This window comes from Apus apus, chromosome 5, assembly GCF_020740795.1.
Source record: "Apus apus isolate bApuApu2 chromosome 5, bApuApu2.pri.cur, whole genome shotgun sequence".
Taxonomy (NCBI): domain Eukaryota; kingdom Metazoa; phylum Chordata; class Aves; order Apodiformes; family Apodidae; genus Apus; species Apus apus.
Window position 1 is genome coordinate 44,776,428 of NC_067286.1, and position 22,016 is coordinate 44,798,443.

The window sequence follows — 22,016 nt, forward strand, 5'->3', positions numbered from 1 at the left end:
AGAGATTAAAAGTATAAAAAGCAGAAATGCTTCAGGAAGAGAAATGAAACAAACATTGTCACAAAACATGGATTGAATTTGCATTATGTTGTACTACTTGCAAGTAATTATCCTCTGCCTGTGCCAAAACAGCTTCTGAGAGCGGAAAGGAGAAAGTATTTGCAGGCATTTTAACACATGGTTCATGAGAAATGGAGGCAGTAGATACATGCCTGATGGGTTGTCATGTAAGCAAACCATGACTACAAGATGCTCCTGAACAGAACCAATGTCCTGGCAACAATTTACATGCACACAGCACTACATTAAGTATCAGGACTCTGAATTTGAGCATTGGCTCCCTACTCCCACAAGGCAGGAGTTCCAGCACTGCACTCTGACTTACAAAGGGCGTTTTATGTGTGAATGCAAGCTTTTTTAACATACTGAATATATTTTAAATGTTTTTAAAATCTGAAGCTGTTTTCAGAAATGCATAATCAGGAAGGATAAAAAAATAATTTGCACAAGCAAATTCATAATGTTTTTATTTATGGCCTTGACATTGGCTCAGTGATGGTTTCTTTAGATGAAATTTTCTAGATTTCCAATGAAAAGAGAATACGGGCCTGACACATACTATTGTGTGATGTCTTAGTGGACATTCCTACATAAGAGGAAAGACGCATGGTTCAGAAATGGCAGGGAAAACCCATCCCAGCTACTCCACCTGATAGACTTACTAGCCTGGGACATCCGGATAATCTAGCTGTATTCATGGCTTGTGCATGCGTGAAGGCTTTTGTCCTTCCAACTCAGTATCTTCTTAAATTTTATTAATTACTCATTAAAATGGTATTCCTTTGTGCTTTTAGTTGCAGTGTTGATGTGGGTAGATGAACTGAATCTGTCTGCACGTCCCAGTGTAAACATGTAAAAAGCACATCTAACAGTCACTGGAATTCTTAGATCTATCACATGGACCTCAATCATTAGAAGTGTTAGCAGTAGAAAAATAGCCTCCTTTGTATGGCTCAAATCTATGATATTTCTCTTCCCAGGGAGGGGGTGTGGATTGAACTGCACAGAAAAAAGACACCATTACACTGGATTTCATATAAACAGTGCTCAAATACTGTAGTAAAAACAGAAAGGTACAATGTAAAATTATCACATTTTCTCTTAAAAGTAAAATGACAGTTAAAAACTGCAACTTTTTTTTTTTTTAATACATAACAATAATATTTTTCAGCATTAAGAAAAATTAATCATCAATGTAATTGATTTATTTGGAAATGAATTTAAGAAACTTACCACTTCTAAGGCCATAATACGTTCCTAAAAATAAAGTACAAGATGCCATTAGAAAGTAAACAACATAAACACAACGTAAGTTGAACAAGGATAAAAAGTATTCATTTTGGTTTTTTGCTGGGACATATTTATAGTCTTTTGTAAAAATCTCACAGAATAGGGACAGCTCTACTTAACTGGACCTCCAACCCATTTACCTAACTATCGCACGTAGGAGTTTGTTTCAACAAAAAGAAACACCCCAGAAACAAGGTAAGAAAGACACTGAAAAATTTACTCCGTGGTGTATTTTTTTCCAATAGTATCAGATTTTCAGTGTTGTTGATTTCACTTTTATATATATATACTTTTATTTATATATAAATTTGATTTATTTTTTTATTATCTGTGACTGTAAGTCTAGCATGTTTTGGAGTTCATGTCACATTAGCATCTAGTTTAGTTTGCTTATAGGCATTTCCTTAGAAAACTAAAAATTAAAGTCTGTATCATTATTCTGTTATCCAGAAATAGCTCTGAAGAATGTTTTATTAATAACAGGATGATGTTAGCCAAAGTCTAATTCAGACAAAAATAAAATGCAAATAAACAAACTTGTGCCAGTTTTAATCCAGCACAAAAAATAGAGAACCCAGAATTTATAGACTTACTGTACATATTTCAACATTCAGTTTCCATTTAAAAGAATCTTTAAGAAAAATATTAAGCTAGTAAAATCAAGATCATGTACTCTGGCACTATGTCCTGACTAGATATGGTTTTTTAAGTAATTGAGAAAAAAAAAATAAAATAAAGGTGTTTTGGTGAGCCCACATCTCACAGTACCTGACCATTAAGACTTCAGAGGAACTCTTTCCTTACACAAATATTACCTTTTTGAAAGTACGGGAGAGCATTTTTTTTTTCCCCTCTCTGGGTGGATTAGGCTAAGAAAGATTAAGATTAATTAATTTATTTATATATTAGGCTGTGACCTTATAGCAGCCTTCCAGTACCTGAAGTGGGCATACAGGAAAGCTGAGGAGGGACTTTTTATAGAAGCATGTTACAATAGGATAAGGGGTAATGACCTTAAACTGGAAGAGGGTAGACTTAGATTGGCTATTAGGAAGAAATTGTTTAGTGTGAGGGTTGTGAGACACTGAACAGGTTGCCCAGAGGATACTTCATCCCTGGAAGTGTTCAAGGCCAGGTGGGGCTCTGAGCAACCTGGTCTAGTGTTAGGTGTCCCTGCCCATGCAGGGGGTTGGAATGAGATGATCTTTAAGGTCCCTTCCTACCCAAACCGTTCTATGATTCCATGATTCTATGATTCTATGACACTAATCCCAGAGCAAATAAAAATGGCCTGCAAATGTTTTTCCAGAGAACATCCATAGAGCTGAATATTGCAATTACACACAGCATATTATTTTCATGAATGCAAACTTTGGTACCACAGAACAGTTTTCAAAAAAAAGAAGGTGAAAACCTTAAAATCAGAGGGCTTTTTCTTCCAATGAAGTAAGAAAAGAAGTGAGGTTATATTCTTGGGCTGGCTAGCAGAGAGAATGAAGAAAGTGATCTAGATTCCTCACAAGCTAAAAATTATATAAAAGCATAATAAAACATACATCCTTAGCTCTGGGGAATATTCTTGTTACTTGATGCAGAGATCTGGCAAATAACCTTATGGCATCTGTTGCCCTGTGGGAATCATTTGCCCACAGCAATACACTGATTTCTGACAGAAGACCTCCTCATGTCTCTGACTTTTCTAAGGCCATGGCTCAAGGAACAAGATATAACACCTTCAGCCACGATAACCTCACTGCTTTTAATTGTCGATCCATAGTCTAAAACGTACAGTCTTTCTGCCTGCCTGTTTCCGGAATGTGCTTCACACCTATGGAGTTTTTAGACTGTAAACAAAATGCATCAAGGATTAACTTACTACATATAATTCTCTGTATTTATAAGATACTTATCAAAACAGGACTCCAGGAACTGTAGACCAAAAAAAAAAATAACAACAGTCAACAAGATCTACTGCTTGTTGAACCGAGGACTAACTGAGTAGGACTTAATACCAGGGAAATCCTATCCAAGGACTGTAGGCCTTGAGGGCAAGTGAAATATGTTATTTGCTAGTGATCCTTAATTTGACAAACTATTACCTTTTTGCAATCTACTTCAATGAAAACATTCAAACATTAACCAACTATACATGTGCTTTGCTAAACTGGGGCTCAGAAGAAACAAATAATCCATGTTTGTCCAAGGAACCTATAAGAAAGCTGGGGAAGAGCTGTTCACAAGAGCCTGTAACAATAGGACAAGGTAATGGTTTCAACCTAGAGAAGGATAGACTTAGGTTGGACATTAGGAAACAGTTCTTTAATATGAGGGTGGTGGATCACTGGAACAGGTTGCCTAGAGAGGTGGTGGGGGCCCCATCCCTGGAGACATTCAAGGTCATGCTTGATGGGGCTCTGAGCAATCTGGTCTAGTGTGACATGTCCCTACTTATTGTAGGGGGGTTGGACTAGATGATCTTTAGAGGTCTCTTCCAACCCAAGACATTCTATGATTATATGATTCTATGTTACCTAGTTAACAAAAGGAGAAGAGTGCCAGTTTCAGCTCTGGGAAATGACATATTTAAAGAAATCCTCACTTTCCTCTTCCTCTGTTTTATATATTGACGTGCAACAGCTTGGGGAGATTCAGCCATGATGACATGAGTTGTTTTTCAACAATATTTGCTAGCAAAGTTACAAGATGATCCCAGACTGGAAAAATTTGGAAAAATATTGACTACACTGGATGTAATACTATCTGGAAAAACAACAGATATTTTTGCTGAGTACTTTGATTGTGAAAGAATGGGCATCTGAAGGAGTGAAGAACTCCTCTCAAGCATTTGAGTACAAAAATAGCGTCAGAACAGTAGAAGTCACACATATAACCAGAACCGCCAGTTAGGGAAGGGCACAAATCAATTTGATCAGGAACTTGACAGACCATCAGAAATTCAGGCAAGCATATATATGACCAGACAGGATTATGATGCAACTTTCTGCAGTATAACATTAATCCTCATTCAATCAGAAGCAAGATCATTAGAACAATTTGTCAACTATAGAGCTTCACAAAAAAGCAGATGCAAAATTGCTTCACATGAAAGGAGATCTTTTTACATTGATGTAACTAGATATGCACCTGTATAAACTGCTTGCGCAGACAAGCTCTCAGCCTTGTTGAACTTGAGCTGCCAGAAAGCTAAGCCAAGATTTTTGTTTGAACAGGAAACAGCTGGATTGGTGCGTTGTGTAACTTTTAGGTCTTGCAACTTGCCTCTTCTTACTGGATCAAATTGGTTCTACACTAACTCTTTGATATGCCTAGCCTTCAAAATGCCTCCTATTTATTGTATGAGAAGAGAAGGCTTATCTTCAAACAAACTCCTGTTGACAAAACTCAGCAATACATAATTTCACTTTGCAGCACACTTATAAAATGCTGCTTCACTGATACACTCTTCATAATGCATCTAAACTTTCTAATATTCTTTTTGGGTATTTATCAAAACAGGACTCCAGGAACTGTAGACCAAAAAAAAAATAACAACAGTCAACAAGATCTACTGCTTAGTGTATCTAGTTAATTAAATAGAAAGCATACCTGGAGAGCTCCCATTTCTTCCTCTCTTCTGAGGGTCTTCTCTAGTAGCTCTGTAAAATGAAATACAGAATTTGTAAATTCAACTTCCTGTCTTATGGCCTGACAAAGAAAGTACTGTTCAAAAAAGCCAGTGAGGGTTTTTTTCTGTTTTACACTTTCACAACATTCTATTTCAACTGTTTAAAGTAACTGCTGAAATGTCTCAGTGATATGACTGTTACCAAGCATCGGCTGTTGAGGTTCCTAAAAAAACAGACACAAAAAGACAAGTTTGACTGGGGGGGATTAAAAAAGCATTCAAATTCACAGAAAAACTTGCCTATGCTTAAATCAATCTCCTGGTGTATTTTAAGAATGGAATGAAAATAATTGAAGAAATTCATTCTGCTTGATTAAAACATAAGTAGATCATCAAAGCTATGCCATTATATATGAAGTTACTCTAGGTTACTTTTTTAGCAACCAAGTATCTACCCCTGGGGAAAAAAGTGCCGTCAATTTTGACTGTTATCGCAAGAATTACCTTCTCTCACTAAAATGCAACAATTTTGATATCTCTGTCATGAGCTGCTTTTCTATTTTGTTTCATCCACATACTTTTATGATTAAAATTATGTTTTTGATCAATTGCATCATATTTAGAATTCTGGGAAACCTAAAAGTTATAGCCTCATGAAGAGCATGAAAACCATAAAATGCTGCAGGCTTATTACTATTTTAACTATCAGAAGTTCACTTGTGAGTTTTGCATGAGAAGAGCACTGCCTTAACTAACCCAGAGACTGACTTTGAATCAAGAAATGCTCCAGTTTGCTAGCAATCAGGAGAGTTACGAGACTATAAAATTGTCTTGACAGTCTCACAGGACTGTTACTTCCCTCAGCATCCAATTACAGAACAGGTACCTGAAAGTACCTGTGTATACTTCCTTAAGAAATAAAGATTACTGATAAATGCATAGTTCAGTTATTAAAGATTAGCTTCAAGGATTTACAATAGAAACTACTTGTAATACTACACTGACATGAATTTGCCTTGCCTTTATTTTTGTAACTTTTTCTTTGCTTTCTCCCTTCTCTCATTAAGAAGCCTTTTTGTGAGCACCTTCACCTGTTGCCTCTTTTCTCACAGATCATTACCCATTTCTGACTGCATGGAGATTATCTGACTTATTTTCAGGCACCAGTCCTTTAAAACCAATGTAGATAACATGTACAGAATTTTAGTTCTTTCTTCCTAGCTTCTATGCAGTTTTTTTCAAATTGTTTCTTAAAATTAATAAAATTACTATTTCTTCACTTTCTTTTGGCACATTCATGTTTTTCTGGCTTATTCTTTGGTATGCTTTCCAGTACAGTGACTCAACTACCATATGAATTACTGTAGCTAAATGTGCTGGTATCAACGTTAGTGCAAGAAATTTAGTTTTGGAAAGTGGCTGCCCTGTATATTTTCTTTGGATATATTCCAGTACTGTAACTGAGTTGCTAAAAATTTGTATTGTAATACTAGCTTGTTCCCTCTCACCAAAAAAAGATTCTTACACTTCACTTTGCTTTATTTTCATTCTAATGCAATATTTGTTGGTTGTACAGACAGGATTGTTCTAAGGGAAAGGATGTTATTACAAGGTTTTTTCAAAGGCCTTTTATGAATCTAAGGTAAGTTCAGCTAATTTCTCCTAACAGTCTCTAGATTTGAGGGTTCTGCATTTGAAATCAGGGATATCTATAATCAATTTCCTTTATTTTAGCACTGCCTAAATTGGCTGTCCTGCAGGATGCATCATAAAACTCTGTCCCCAGAAGGGCAGGTAGGTATTGAAGTGGTGTTATTTTACTGACAGTATATACCTACTTTACAGAGTCAGCTTTTATAACTATGCATTTAAGAACCAAATTCTGCATTTAAACTGATTCCATTTAGTACTCCATCTGAAATAATAGCATGTTTTCTCCAATGTTAAAACAAAAACAAACATTAAAGCAACACACATAAAAGAGATCCACAAAAAGTCCCTTAAAAACCAGCATATTGTATTGTTCTTTTAAACATTGCTCTTTATAATGACAGGATATTTTTGCTTACTTGATCTGAAAAGTTTTGTTGATTTGTACTATACTTTGTAAAACATTTCCCATTTTCAAGTTCTCATACAAACATGTTTTGTATATTCGATGCCATAAAAAATGTTACACTAAATTTAAGATAGAGAATGTATTGTGTCTAACATAGCAAAGATGGTCACCGGCCCTAGTGGAGGCTGCTTTCATTCCTCCTCTGAATAATAGCCTGTGAATTTCTCTAATTACATTTTTTTCCTAAAGGAAGTTGCAGAGGCAGAAGTTTCTACAGTTGTGAATAATCCTACTATGATCATCTTTCAAGACCTAATGTAACTACAAGGTTCTTGTTATTTTTCAAAGCAATATATCATTATTCTCTTGGGATGCAGAACATTAATGTATGGACTGGCTAAAGAAGAAGCATTAAGGAAAAAGCATTATAAAGGCATCTTCAGGCATTGATGGTTCTTCCCAAAAGATGAATAATACATGGGAAAAGACAACAAGAGAAATGGCTTTTAGAAATAAAAATATTAATTAACACATTTCCTTTTTATATTTTAGCATAATATGGAGCTCACAATCCTATAATGAGCTACCAGCTACAAGTACTGAAAAAATTATTTATTATTATTAAATTATAAATTACAAATTATTATTTTAATACTGCTCAAAATCAACAGCAACTTCAGGATATTGTCTGCAAAATACTTTTGTGTAGTTTTACACAAATGATTAATTTACAGTGGTTAAATTCCAAAGCATATATGGACTGTATGTCATTTAGCCATGCATCAGTGAACACCAAGTGTCCTTGCAGTTATACCACAGTGGCTTAGATTTTATCTGATCAAGCTCACAGGAAATATACAGGTTATTATTTAAAACAATCCATAAGATTAATTACATTTTTCAGTTTGCCTGACACTGAATCAGCATAGTATGCTGCAAGATATTGCAATTATTAACCCAGAGATTAAGATTTTACATGCTGTCATAACTCTCAGATAACTGGGGAAAAAATGTATGCAGTTATTCAGACAGACTTTTCACACACACACACACACACCAGTTGGAATATTCAGTGCTGCTGAAAGTTTTAGAAAATAGATTTAGGAACATATATTTATTGATCACGATGAGTGAAATGCAACTGTACTATCTTATTTATCCTAGCTGACCCCTTAATGTGCCAATACCTAACTCTAGAGTATTAAAAAGTACTTCAACTCCTTTACTTCTGTACTGGGACTAACAAAGCTGATTTCTAATTGACTTTACATTACCTGGAGCAAGAAACATTGCAAGAATTTGAATTTAAAATCACAGATTTATTTCAGAAAGAACACTGGACGGCATTCATTATTAAGTAGGAACTGGATTTTAAACACTGCATGACCTCCCGTTTTAAGAAACTGAAGAAAATGATAGATCACATTCTGCTTTGCGTTCTCTGTGAAGATTGAAGTGCCAGAGAAAAGTCAATACATTGGATCAAGACTAGATTTATATGTTCACCACTAAGATTTTAAATTGGGTACCTGCTAATTCACAACTTGGTCTAGCAAAGGAGGACACACAAATACAGAACTGTATACACAGTCAGTTCTTATAGTCACAGATACCTAGTCATATAGTCAAAACCCCTAAAATATTATTCAGATTATTCTGAAGTTGACGTTTGCACTTCAATTCAGTTCTGCATACATAGCAAACGTTGTAAACAATCCAAGATATCTGGCAGATCTAAATCAAGATACTCATCCCTCTAAGGCAGCTGCAGAACACACAGGTAACTATATAGCAACTCGTATAACACACAAAATACTGTTACTATGTGACATTAAAACAAGAAATCAAGGTTATTACCAGGAAGAAAGAACAGTTTGGAAGTGAGAACATATCTTTTGCATCATCAAGCTAAGAACAGTTCTCAAAAAAACCCCACAAATTAGGACTTTGTGATACATTAGTATTTTTTGATTTCCCAAAGTTTATAACACTGGAAATTTAGGTTTTATGTTACACAAGCACATGGCAAATCCCTTGAAAAATCCCTTAATAAGACAACTTAGTGATTTTATCTTTAAATTTATTTTGATTGAAAAATTACAGTATATTTATGTCAGGTATTTCCTACCACTCTTACTTTAAATACACATCCCATGGCTTTCAATCACCCTTAGGATACGTTTCGCACAAAGCTGCTGAACAGATACTGCAGCATTCCTGCAGATGCACAAGGCAGCCAAGCAGGTTTCCATTTAGTTTGAAGGAATTTTCAAGCAGCTGAATAAACCAGCTTCTCTCAGCTAGAAATCTTGTACATGCCTACACAGTAAAGTTTAATCACATATTATACCACTCACAAGTTTTTCCTTTCATACAGTGAATCTAACGTGAAGGCCCTATTTTGGGGAGTGAATTAAGCAATTTCTAACTGAGCCAGTTCAAGCAAAATATTTCACAATAGATATATTCATGCTAGTAGACAGAACAATTGCAATTTCACCCTGTACTTGTGTTCATATGACTGGGAATGGCCTCACAGAACCATGACAAAACAGTCATGGTCCAGAAACACTCAATAATAAAATGAGACTGGATCTTGGTACAGTCAGGGCAGAAACCACAAATCACCCTGGCACTAAACCAACTGAGATGTAAACCTGTACGGGGACTTGCTTCAAACTACTATCATTGAAATAGTACTTGCCACGCATGCAAGCTATTAAGGAAATTTCTGCCTAAACATGTTACTATTGTAAAAGCACTCTACAGAAATAATATTGTTTCTTAGAACCTTAATTTTTTTTAGTGTAGGACAAGGCCCATAAATAATGAGCATTTAAGTATGTGTTTATATAATCCCTACCAAGATTTTAAAAAAACACAAACAAATCTTTGAAGTCAAAGATTATACTGCTTGACTTGAATACAACATACGGTACCTCAAAGAATATTTCTATCCTAGTTTCATCTCCACCATAGTCACAGGTTTAGTGAATGAAAATAAAGGTGGGAGAAATTTCAAAAGCTTTTTTTTCTTTTTTAATTGTATTGTATTCAAAAGATCAATAGTTTTCATGGTCAAACTCAGGGTCACTGCATTTTTTTTATGTAGCTGCTGCTAAACAGAAAAAATTTCAAGTGATTTTTAATACTGATTAGAGCTCCATTAACAAACTGCTATATTAACATGAGCACATTCCAGTGTCATTCAAGATTATAATTCAGTTACTACATCTGCAATCAATGCAGTGCCCATCACTACCAAGAATGAAACAGCTGTTTATCTGTACCTAAATTTTCTCATACACATGTAAAATGACCTCCAAATTCAAAGGAATACCATTAAACAAAAGGATTCCCTTTTGTCATATTCTTTGCTTTTGTAAACTCTAGCAGTTTATTAGCTACTGGAGTGTTTAGTAACGTAGTCAATATTTCAAAATAATATAGTTCACACAAGAATACAAAACTTTGAAACTTTTTTAATTCATTAATTTTTCGATAACTTTTAGGTATACACTTTTATTTTTGCTGGGGAACTTCAAAACAGATTCTTAAACTTGCAGTAGTGAGTTTGCATTAACCTGAAGCAGTACACACAGTCGTAACAGAGATTAGAAAAAAAGCACCTAAAGCTCAGAGAGAAGGAAACAGTTCACTGTTCAGATTCCCTAAGAGACTTACTGCTATGCAGGAAACAGAACTACTGTGTTTTATTACTATTATCTGAGGCTTAAGTACTTTTGATATTTTTTAGAACAACTTTTAAAAGGTCACATCTTCAGTGCTGACCTGGTCTGTTTTTCCTTACTTGCAAAGAAACTAATTGCTTTTGGTAAAAGGGTAACATACAGAAGGGGAATTTAATCATTCGGGGGGGTGAGGAACAATGGAGAAGTGCAGCCTGAGATTCTCTGATAATTTTCTATTCAGGTCATTCATGTGCTCAATTATTTTTATGAGGCTTTCAGGAATTAATGGTATCTTACTGGTTGAAGTTTAAAAATCACGTAGCCTACATCCCACATTAGACAGCAAGCATGAGGGGATGTTAAGATAGAAGGATAAAAAACGGTAAATCTATTTGCTCTAATGGTAGCTTCCAGAAATGAGCAGCTGAGAGAATTGCTAAGAAAAAGACTGCATCTGGACCATCCATGATCCATGGCCTCCATGACTACTTCTTCATTGAACACATTTGTTTTGGATGCCAGAACATTTTGCAACAAGAAATGAGTTTCTAGAGTTGAAGCATGTACTGTGTAAAAATAAATGCTTCCCTTTGTTTTAAACATGATGTTTGGACTGTCAAAAACTTCTTTGCATAAGTAGATTTTGCTTCTAATTTATTTCCTTCAATAATTCCTCCTTATGTTTGACACCATTATTTCTCTTTATTATTTCCTTTTCATGTGATTCATATTTGATGCAGATACTCAAAGCAAACTATCTCCCATACTTCATTCAGAGAACCTCTTCCAGCTTTACATTAGTCCCAAGAAGCTGTCCTAAATTCTCATCTTCAGTTCTGTAACCCCTCTGTACCTACCAATACCTGAAACTATAGTGTTTGCCTGACACTGACTTCAAAAGTACAAAAGTGGATACGTGTATATTTCACATACACAGTTCACGTATGCAAGATACTATGCGGAGTTGCTATAACCTCTTGTACAGTCCAAATGGGTTTGTGTTGGAATAGTTTGTCTGAAAATGAAATTAAATACATTCAGAAAACTGTCTCACAAAGTAGCCAAACAAAAATTATATGTCCCAAAGTGCTGCTTATGCATTTTTAAAAGAAGCCTTTATCAAAAGATTTTTTTAATTTTTTTTCCCCTAATGCTTATGTAAGACTTTTTAGTTCTATTCCTGGCTCTGCAACTCATGTTAATATCTTCCTGGGAAATTTTCCATGCTTCACTTAAAAATTTTTCAAGAAAATATTTCCCTATCTTCACTGAGCTGATGTAAGGCTTAAAGTGCACTGGCATCCACACAAAAGACATTCTTATGAATGCAAAATAGGATAACAGCAAAAATTTCATTATGTCTTAGCAATTGCCTAACTTCTAAGGTGAGAGAGAGATGTTAAACTATGTCTACCACATTTATTTTGGACCACACTGATTCTCAATTGAAAGCTACTGTAGGTGGAGTAAGAGGGAGGGTTGTGAAGATACACAGCTAACATATCTTGAAAAACAGCTATAAGCAGTCAATCCATTTTTTTCCTTTGAATGACGTCATCCACTAGCAGACACACTGTAGAGGTCCTGACAGACCTTACTTTCTAGTTAAATAATGACTGAAGAACAACTCCTCAAAGGAAGCATCACTTCCTAGATGCTTTAGTAAGTTTCAGTAAAAGAAACTTAGTGGCACGGAGATATCAGTGAACCTTGAAGTGATAAAATAAAAACGTCTTTTTCTGAACCAAAGATGGCTCCATTGTGAAAAGTATAATGGTCTTCTAGCTCAGTGGGGCTGCAATCCCAAAGGTGCGTATATTTCTTGATTATCAATACACATGTATATTTATTGTATGTATATTTATTATCAATAAAGATATAATTAGGGATGCATGCACAAAAAGAAATTACTGATATGGTATGATTAAGAAGTTTGGAGACTAGTGCTCTATATTAAGAACCACAGAACAATCTCACTTCTGGAGGGAGCACACTACAGTTGACAGTAAGCATTCAGGATTTTATTTTTTCAAACAGAGACATTCAGTTTTCTTAAATCTGAAATGTTTTCTTGGACTCTGCTACTCCAAAAGTCTTACTTCTCTTATGTCAAGCTGTGTACCTTATGGCACATGAATCGAGAGAAAAAAAACAAGGTTCAAGTAAAAGCAAGGCCTAAGAAAAAGTATGTCTATAAGAAGAGAAACAGGGTGGGGAGAAGGAGAAGGAGGAGAAAGGGCTATATGAAATTACAGTAGAGGGAGAAAACAAGTATGTGTGGCATATTATTAAAACAGAGGCTCTCCTGGGACTGGCAGATCATACCTAGAGACCTTAGAATCCTAGAATCAGAGAACAGTTAAGGTTGTAAGGGATGTTAAAGATCATCCGGTTCCAATCTTCCCCCCTATAAGCAGGGACACCTCCCACTAGACCAGGCTGCACAAAGCCTCATCCAACCTGGCCTTGAACACCTCCAGGGAGACTGCTACCACAACCTGCCTGGGCAACCTTTTCCAGAGCTTTACTACCCTCATGGTGAAGAATTTCTTCCTGATGTCTAACCTAAATCTACCCTCTTTCAGTTTAAAACCATTACTCCTCATCCTATCACCACATGCCCTTGTAAAAAGCCCTCCCCAGCTTTCCTTAGGACCCTTCAGGGGCCTGGAAGTCCACTATAAGATCTCCCTGGAGCCTCTTCTTCTCCAGGCTGAACACCCCAACTCTCTCAGCCTGTCTTCATAGCGGAGGTGCTCCAGGCCTTTGATCATCTTGGTGGCTCTTCTATGGGCCCTCTCCAACAGTTCCATGTCTTTCCTGTACTGAGGGCTCGAGAGCTATACGCAGTACTCCAGGTGGGGTCTCACCAAAGCCAAGTAGAGGGGCAGAATCACCTCCCTGGCCCTGCTGGCCACAGTTCCTTTGATGCAGCCCAGGATGCAGTTGGCCCTCTGAGCTGTGAGTGCACACTGGCAGCTCATGTCAAGCTTCTCATCTTGCTACCACCCCCAAGTCCTTCTCCTCAGGACTGCTCTCTCACCATTCTCCCCCCAGCCTGTATTTGTGCCTGGGGTTGTGCCGACCCAGGTGCAGGACCCTGCACTTGGCCTTGTTGAACTCCATGAGGTTGGCATTGGCCTATCTCTCCTTGCTCGTGAGGACAAGGTCCAGCATAGCACCTCTCCTTGTTGGTTCCTCAATTACTTGGAAAAGGAAGTTGTCATCCATGCACTCTAGGAACCTCCTGGATTGTTTGTGCTCTGCAGACTTGTCCCTCCAACAGATATCAGGGTGGTTGAAGTCATCCATGAGTACCATGGCTTGTGAATGTGAAGCTGCTCCTATGTCTGTAGAGTGCCTCATCTATAATGCCCTCCTGGTCAGGCAGCTTGTTGCAGATCCCCACTGTAAATGTCACCTGTCCCTTTCTTCCCTTTAATCTTAACCCATAAGCTCTCAGTTAGCTCCTCATACATCCCCATGGAGAGTTCCATGCACTCCAGCTAGTTTTTAACATAGAAGGCAACACCCCCACCTCATTTCCCCTGCCTGCCCTTCCTAAAAAGTTTATAACCCTCCATTTTGATGCTCCAGTCATAGGATCCATCCCACCAGGTCTCCATGATGCTAATAAGATCATAGCCCTGCAGACACACATACATCTCTAACTCCTGCTTATTCTCAATGCTGTGTCCATTTGCATAGAGGCATTTAAGCTGGGCCTCCAGTGAAGTTAACTGACTAGCTGGAGGGATGGGAATTCATTATGCAGCACTCCAGGTGCTCCCCTGCTGACATGCACCCCTCCTATAGGCTCTGGGCATCTATTACAGGTGCCAGCATCACAATGAAACTGATAGGCATGGGATGAAACCTTACTGCAGCTCTTGAGTAATTACTGATGTGTAAGTAGTAATCTTTATAAGGAGTGCCAAATACATCTTTGTCTATGGAAGAGGAACTGTCCATTCTATGCAAATCATTATGGAGATTTGTCATCTAGAGCTATGAATGTCTTCTCTGAACAGCTGCCACTATTATGAATTCAGAGGTGCTGTCCCAGGTATTGCTTGTACTTAAGTAAGCTCAGTTCCTGCTAGAATAGAATCACGGGTCTCCTCTAGAATCTAGTGAGATGGTACATCAAAATCAACACAGCTGGGAGAGCAATAAAGAGCTATTAATGCACAGAAGCACTGAGAAATCAGTGAGCCACAGCTGAGAGCTATAGAAAACCTTCTGTTTGCAAAATGTTCTTTGTTGAACTCTTCCCTAGAGAGATGTAAAACCATATCAAGTCAGACCACCTGTATTTTAGCTTTTGGCAGTCTCATTAATCAACGAACTTGTCCTGATCCCAAGCAGCTACTTTTCCTCAGCAAGAAGTATTAATTCTCCTGTGAGTGTCCTTACACTGTGAATTTTAATCTGATTCATCTGCTGTAGGGTGACACCACCATAATTTTCTTATTTGAAGCTTTGACTAAGCTATGATTGTACTGACAGAGAAAGCCACTATGGACTAAAGTTCTCTTTATGCCTCTATTTAATAATTTATTAAAAAAATAAATTTAACTCACAATAAAATAATAATTCAAACAGAAAAAAAGAATTTTCTTGTCTGAAAAGAAGTACTATAGATGTCAAGAATAGTACCATGAAAAAAAAAACCTGAACAAAACTATACAAAATTAATGCAGGAAAGCAAAAGCTTGTCTGAAATGTGTGGCTTCTGCCACAAAAATAAACATAGAACACACCAGGTATCAAGAACGGAGTTGCTAAAATTTAATTTTTGTCAATTATTTTTAATTAATATATTGGTTGGCTGTTTTGAAAACAGTTTGGAGTTTCAGGATTCTGTAATTTCCTGCTTACAAATTAAATATTTACTTACAAAAACTACATTCATAAATCTGCAGTATCACAGAATCATACAATTATTTGGGTTGGAAGGGACATTAAAGATCATCTAGTTCCAGCCCTCCTGCATAGGCAGGGACACTTCCCACTAGACCACGTTGCTTAAAGCCCCATCTGACCTGGCCTTGAACATTTCCTGGGAGGGGGCATCCACAACCTCCCTGGGCAAACTGTTTCAATGTCTCACCACCCTCACACTGAAGATTTTCTTCCTAATGTCTAAACTACATCTCCCCTATTCCAGTTTAATGCCATTACCCTTTCACCTCTCACTACATGCTCTTGTAAAAAGCCCCTCCCCATCTTTCCTGTGGGCCCCCTTCAGGTACTGGAAGGCTGCTATAACACCTCCCCGGAGTCTTTTCTTTTCCATGCTGAACAACATCAGCTGTCTCAGGCTGTTTTAGAAGATTCTAGTCAGTAGAAGATCAACAACAAGTCAAGATCATTATTTTTTCAACTTATCATGCTCAAGTTAAAGATGAAAAACAGATGGACTATAGTAGGAAAACCCAGCATTGTTACTATCTATGCTTTCTTCTTATGTGAGCTAAGGAACATTGTCCTGTAACCATACTTCCACACCTCTGATCAACACAAAATCCAAACACCAAACAAAGGTACTTCAAAGAAAGTCCGTAACTTGGGTTTGGTACTGTCTCAATGAGCATCAATCACAAAGACTTCAGGCTTCTCTCTGGGTAGGTGTAGCCACTCTTTTTAAAATAGATTTAAATCACAGTTTGTATGGAATTCTATGATCTATGACAGAGTAAATATGATCTCCCTTGTTTTGGTTTTGTGTGTGTGAGCTGTAATCACACTGCTGTCTGCAGCACATATCTGCCCAAGCCAACTAACCAATGGCTTTTGCTCCCATAGTTTTTATTAGAAACCCTATTAAATAACCATGAAAGAAAAAACAAACAAAACAAAACAAAAAAAAAAACACTAAAAAAATCAGCATTATATTTTTAAAAAAATAAATAGTAAAGACTGTTCTCAAAGTGAGGTCTCCAGAACAGCTGACATTTTAAACAGAAAATGTAGTTGAACATTCTGTCACTGCATATAATATGTAATTGTTACAATTCTCACCTGAATGGAGAAATATTTCCTTTCTGATGATGACTATAATCTTCCAAGAGTACATGGAAAGAAACTGAAACTTACTTCATTTTCATTCAGCAATCAGAAGCTTGAAAAGATAATTTCTTATTTCTTGTTTTAGAAAATTATGTTGCTATTTTCATGGGCATAGTGGCTACATAAAAATTACGGTATGGCATATATAAATGGCAAAACAGGAAATTGAATGCCACTTTCTTTAGTGAGTTCTCTATCTTAATATCCTTGGCTTTTCCTTTTTTTGATGTTTATCATTCCATCCATATTTATGCATATCAGCAAATTTCCTTTTGGCTACATCTGAAAGGCAGCTGCATATCTTAATGCAAAAACACACAAAGCTGATCTTGGACCTCACAGCTAAGGAAGGGTCAAAGATGAAGGTTATCAAGTTTTTTGAAGCACCTAGAACAATTCAAGTAACTAGACAGATGAAGGGAGGCCATTAGCTGCAAAACAGAAAGCTTTTCTACTCAAGAACAGTTTTTACTTGAGATGAGTAACTCAGGATCTTAGAAGCGTTCTTTCTAATTGGGCTGTTTGAAGATCAGAGTTGAATGATCATTTGCAACGTTCACAGAAAAGGGCAGCAGATAAGATAGGAAGCCAAAAGATACTGGTCCCCAAATTAAGTCTCCCTACCAATCTTGGAAAAAAGGGATTTTTTTAGCATCTTGGGCATTTTAATAAACTGTCAGAAGAGTAAAGCACACAAAACAGTTATAGCTCTGTGAGATTCAGTCCCCGATAACTGCTGTAAGAAAGCTTTTAATTCTACCTGGTGGCCTTATGTGTCACTAAGACACTAACAGCTTCTAAGAAAGCATTTTTTTTCAACCAAGCATACACACAGAAGTCAGTGTGTCCTGTTGCAAAACAGAGAACTTGCCCAAGTTTACAGAAGTGTCTTCTTTGTAATTAGACAGGTATTAGAAATCACAAGATAATGCAACTAGCAGTTATGTAACAACTTACCAGCCCACACATGCTTTAGAGGAAGAGGTGAAATACTGTAAGCTGGCAATTATGAAGAAAGCCATAACAGTAACTCTTATCCCTCATTTTCTCAGCTGTAATTAGGCTTTGAGTTTTTTCCTTTGCAGGACAACCCTGTTGTTGTACTGTCCTGCTGATAATGATATGTCAATGAGACTTATCAACTCAGGTGGTAAACAATTTAGCTCCCAGCAACTGGCAACACTTCACTTAATATCTAAAACCCTCTTCTGAAAATTCTAATATCTAAATGCAAAAGCTAATTATTCCCTCCATGTACCCATGTGCAAAAATCTGCAGCATAACAATTCTACTAAATTTTTCAGAGAAAAACATTTAATACATAAAGCTGAGGAAAAAAAATCACCCATACTTAAAAAAAAAAATAAATTAGGAGGAGATTCCAAAACATTTAAGTTACTAATTGCGTCTCATGCTCAAGGATATAAACATTATTTGATTTTTTTTCCCTAATTTAACAAACTGAATAGCAACACCAGAGCTTTGCTTTTCTCTTGCATGGTGGAATATATGCCATTTTCAAGCGAAATTTGACTTTTTATTACTGATCAGTCTAATTCCTAGAGTCTGATCACAACAAAACCAAGTTCACACTGCTGTTTTCATTGATTAAAAAGATAAGAGGGTAAGAGAGATTACACAGAGAAATTAATATCCAGTATGAGAAGTATAATAAACTAGTAATAAAATTTTGTGACACTCAGACACTGAAAATCTTATTATGAGGCTGACAAAAGCTGCAGAGTTATGTTCATTATAGAATAGCTTATCCTATTCTCCCAACACTACGTAATTTCTACAGGTAGAAACATTCAATTAACATTTAGCAAAGAGGAGGCAAAATGACTCTGTCAGAATCCCACAAAACTGCCACCGTAAATGGGACAAACACATTGTATACCCTACATACCTAATTTTTGTAGCTATTTACATCATAGTTGCATGTCTGTTTAATCTCAACAAACTGCTGGGAAAGAAGTGAAGTTTGCAAAGCTGACAAAATACTTGATATGGTTTCTGTGATACATGCCTCTGGTAGCACACTTTATAATGCATATTAACAAACAAAAACCTACAAAGAGGTTTTCAACAGCTGGGGCACCATCTCCTACGTTAGGAATAAATGTTCAACAATGTCAGGACTGGAAAGGTACCAAGCAAATAGTAAATGTGCTTTACTAAATATGCCCCTAAATATGCATGGACCTGCTCATGCCCCTTGAGAACTCCCTACAGGAAACAAGTCTCTCAGAATGTATACTCAGTGTTGAAAATTTATACTATTTATATAATATTTTTTTAATCCATTAGTAATCTTAAGAGATGTCCCAATTTCTTTCCCCTTGTTTTTTATGTTGTGCAAGACAACCTAGAATGGCAGCAAATTAAAGCTCCTGAGCCTACAAGAAAAGGCTTAAGCCCTAGCTCTAAAATGTTTTGCACTGTCAAAATATGGTTCTAAACTGTTTTCAGAAAAGAAAATAACCAAAATTAAAAGTTGCTTTTCAGAAATTGTTTTATGTCTCTTATGTAAAAGTTTGCATGCCTTTCAGTGGATCCTGTATTTTTTTCCTTCTTGTAGTTTTTCTCCTTCTAGTATAATTTCACTTTGCTGCAACATTACCTTTATGCTGCCAGCATATTTATCACAAAAGGTCTTTTACTCAACATAAGGACCAGATTTTTTTCTTCTGTATTACAATCTACAGAATTAACAATGAAAATAAAATACAAAGCATAGTCAACTTTCAGAATATTTTTTAAATTAATCATGCTAGGTTTCTCTGACTACATCAAGCTTTCTGACAGCATCTCTTTCAGCCTTATTCTTTACACACAGTATAAAGGCAAGGAGATTAAGTTTTGAAGGAAATTTTCTTTTTTCCTACTATTCTTAAAATATCCTCACAATGTGTTCTCTTAATTAGCCAATACTAATTCTGTTACCACTATACCTCTCCTTGGATCTGCATATGCATTTGCTAATGTATCCTTAGCTGCATTTTATAGCTCAAAATAGGAGGAGAGAGACCTAAGTGAAACTTCTCAGTTTAACAGCTCTTCAGGCAATTAAATGTTTAAGTTGTCTGACAGCATCAGACTGATACACAAATTCAATAATGGAGTCCATATTCTCTGAAATAAAGTATTATCTACATTTTTTCCTGCACACTGAGTGTTAAGCTTGCTTCATTACTCCATAAGCAAAAAGTAGAGTTAAATATTTTCCTTCAAAATTGTTTGAATTTTAAAATTACTCTTTTAGGTTATTTTCAGTTATTAACAATCTCTTAACTGAAGAAATTAATACAGAATGACATTGTAAAGAGGTCATAAAGCCAGGCAGAAATTATTTTAATTTATTTCACTTTTCATCATAGATTAAATCTTTAGGAATGCCTCTGGGGAAAAAAAAAAAAAAAAAAATCAAGAGAAGAAAGATGGACAAAATTCAGAATAATTATTCTATTCTATTGAATTCTATCCAGACTAAGCAGTACAGTCTTTGGATTGTAAGGTTTCATATTTATTTGTTACTATTTCAGATATCTCACCATTATCACAAAATGATAAAGCACACTGCTACTGACAGCAGCCTAGGAGTGCAGTATTTTGCAGGAGGGTGCTTCCAGGCTAGGTCTCTGTAAATCATTGTTGCTTGAGCTAAAAGGCCACCATAGTGCCTTAACCTGGAAGTGAACAAAAATTCAGCTTTTCTGTTATTAGCAGACTATATGCCTATGATACTGTTTTCTTGGCATTGTCCCACCTCCAGAAGGAGATAAGAGAAAACTTCTAAACTCAGCCTCCTTGAAATTCAAAGCATTTCTTAACAAGTTAACGGGAGCCAAAATACTTTGCTGAAGTATGTTTTTCCAAATTACAACTGCAGCTGTGCAAAAAAATTTACTGCTCTTCATAGCATACATTATTAGTGGGGGACAAAAAGTTTCAATTATTTTTAAACCAGTAACTTCTTCAGTTTCTGATTCTGAAATTTTAAAACAATATTTTGGCAATTTTACAATCTTTGCATTATACTCAAGATTGTGCTAAGCTAGTTCTGTCCTTTGAATTCTTCTTTAATAAAAATGCACTCCATGGAGTTTAAGCACATCGTATTTGGAATAAAATGCTTTCATTAGGATTTTTAATTTGATACAGTATCTTGCACGAAATGGCATAATGACTTTGTAAATTGAAATGTTTTTCCATGCACACAAAATTCAAACATTCTTTTCAGAAACTGCTGTTCCTAGAGCTTCAAATGAGTCCAGAAAGTCATGTTTTATGGCCAACTTGTCAACTGTAATTAGAATAAGAAATTCAAACTTTTGTCCAGGCATCTTAAGTTTGTACTTAAAAAATACACTGATGCCCTATGTACGTATGCATGAAGTACATACATATTTCAATCAAGCGTTTTCTCAGCTTTTGTTCTTTGTATCTTTCTCTTGTGGTAGGTATCTCAATTTACCAGATAAACTAAAAATTAACAAAACCCCACACAAAAATCATTCTTATAAGTGTTAGGATTGTGAAACAAGAATTAATGCCATGAATATATTTTGCATTTAAAAATTTTCTGTTAAACAGAGACTTACATAGTGGTAGTATATAATGTTGTATAAAACTGATGGTCAAATATTGGAAAATAAGTACTGCAATATGAATGTTTGTATTTAAAAAAAAAAAAATTCAGAGTAGAAAGGTGGTCTAGAATTAAGAAATTAGACTGGGAAACAGCAGATGCAGCATTATCCTTAGTTCTCCTTTCTTTTTTTATATAACCAGCTGCAAGCACGTTATCTCTAAGACTCAGATATTGTGTCTGTCCATCAAAAAACCCAGTCTTTTACAGCAACAATTTTTAATAACAGTGCTTAATAACCTGCGACTGGAGACCTTTATAAATTAGGCAAAGTTATACAAATCACAGCAAGACTATGTTTCAAACTTAGATAAAGATATCATAGACTCACTCAAGACAAATACTGTGATTCTTAAAACACAATAAAGAAGATTTAAATATAAGTGCCCATTATTACAAGTGGGTTTTCAATAAACTAAAGAATAACACTTATTTGGAAAAAAAGCTTTATAGATTATTGTTCTATGAACTAGATAGTTAATTTTCTTGCCTAGCTTGACTGAAAAAGCAAAATCCTTTAAAATGTTTTTAATTACGAAATCTGTAAAACATTTAAAAATACCAAGC

General features: G+C 35.9%; 1 protein-coding gene across 1 annotated transcript in view; it reads right to left on the reverse strand.

The window, feature by feature from the left end:
- Positions 1-22,016, reverse strand: part of CEP128 (centrosomal protein 128) — a 124,300-nt gene that overhangs the window by 25,850 nt on the left and 76,434 nt on the right. Inside the window, exons 19-20 of the mRNA XM_051620900.1 lie at positions 4,957-5,006; positions 1,294-1,317 (exon numbers count right to left, since the gene is read on the reverse strand). Coding sequence (XP_051476860.1) covers positions 1,294-1,317; positions 4,957-5,006 — 74 coding nt within the window. The remainder of the gene's footprint in view (positions 1-1,293; positions 1,318-4,956; positions 5,007-22,016) is intronic.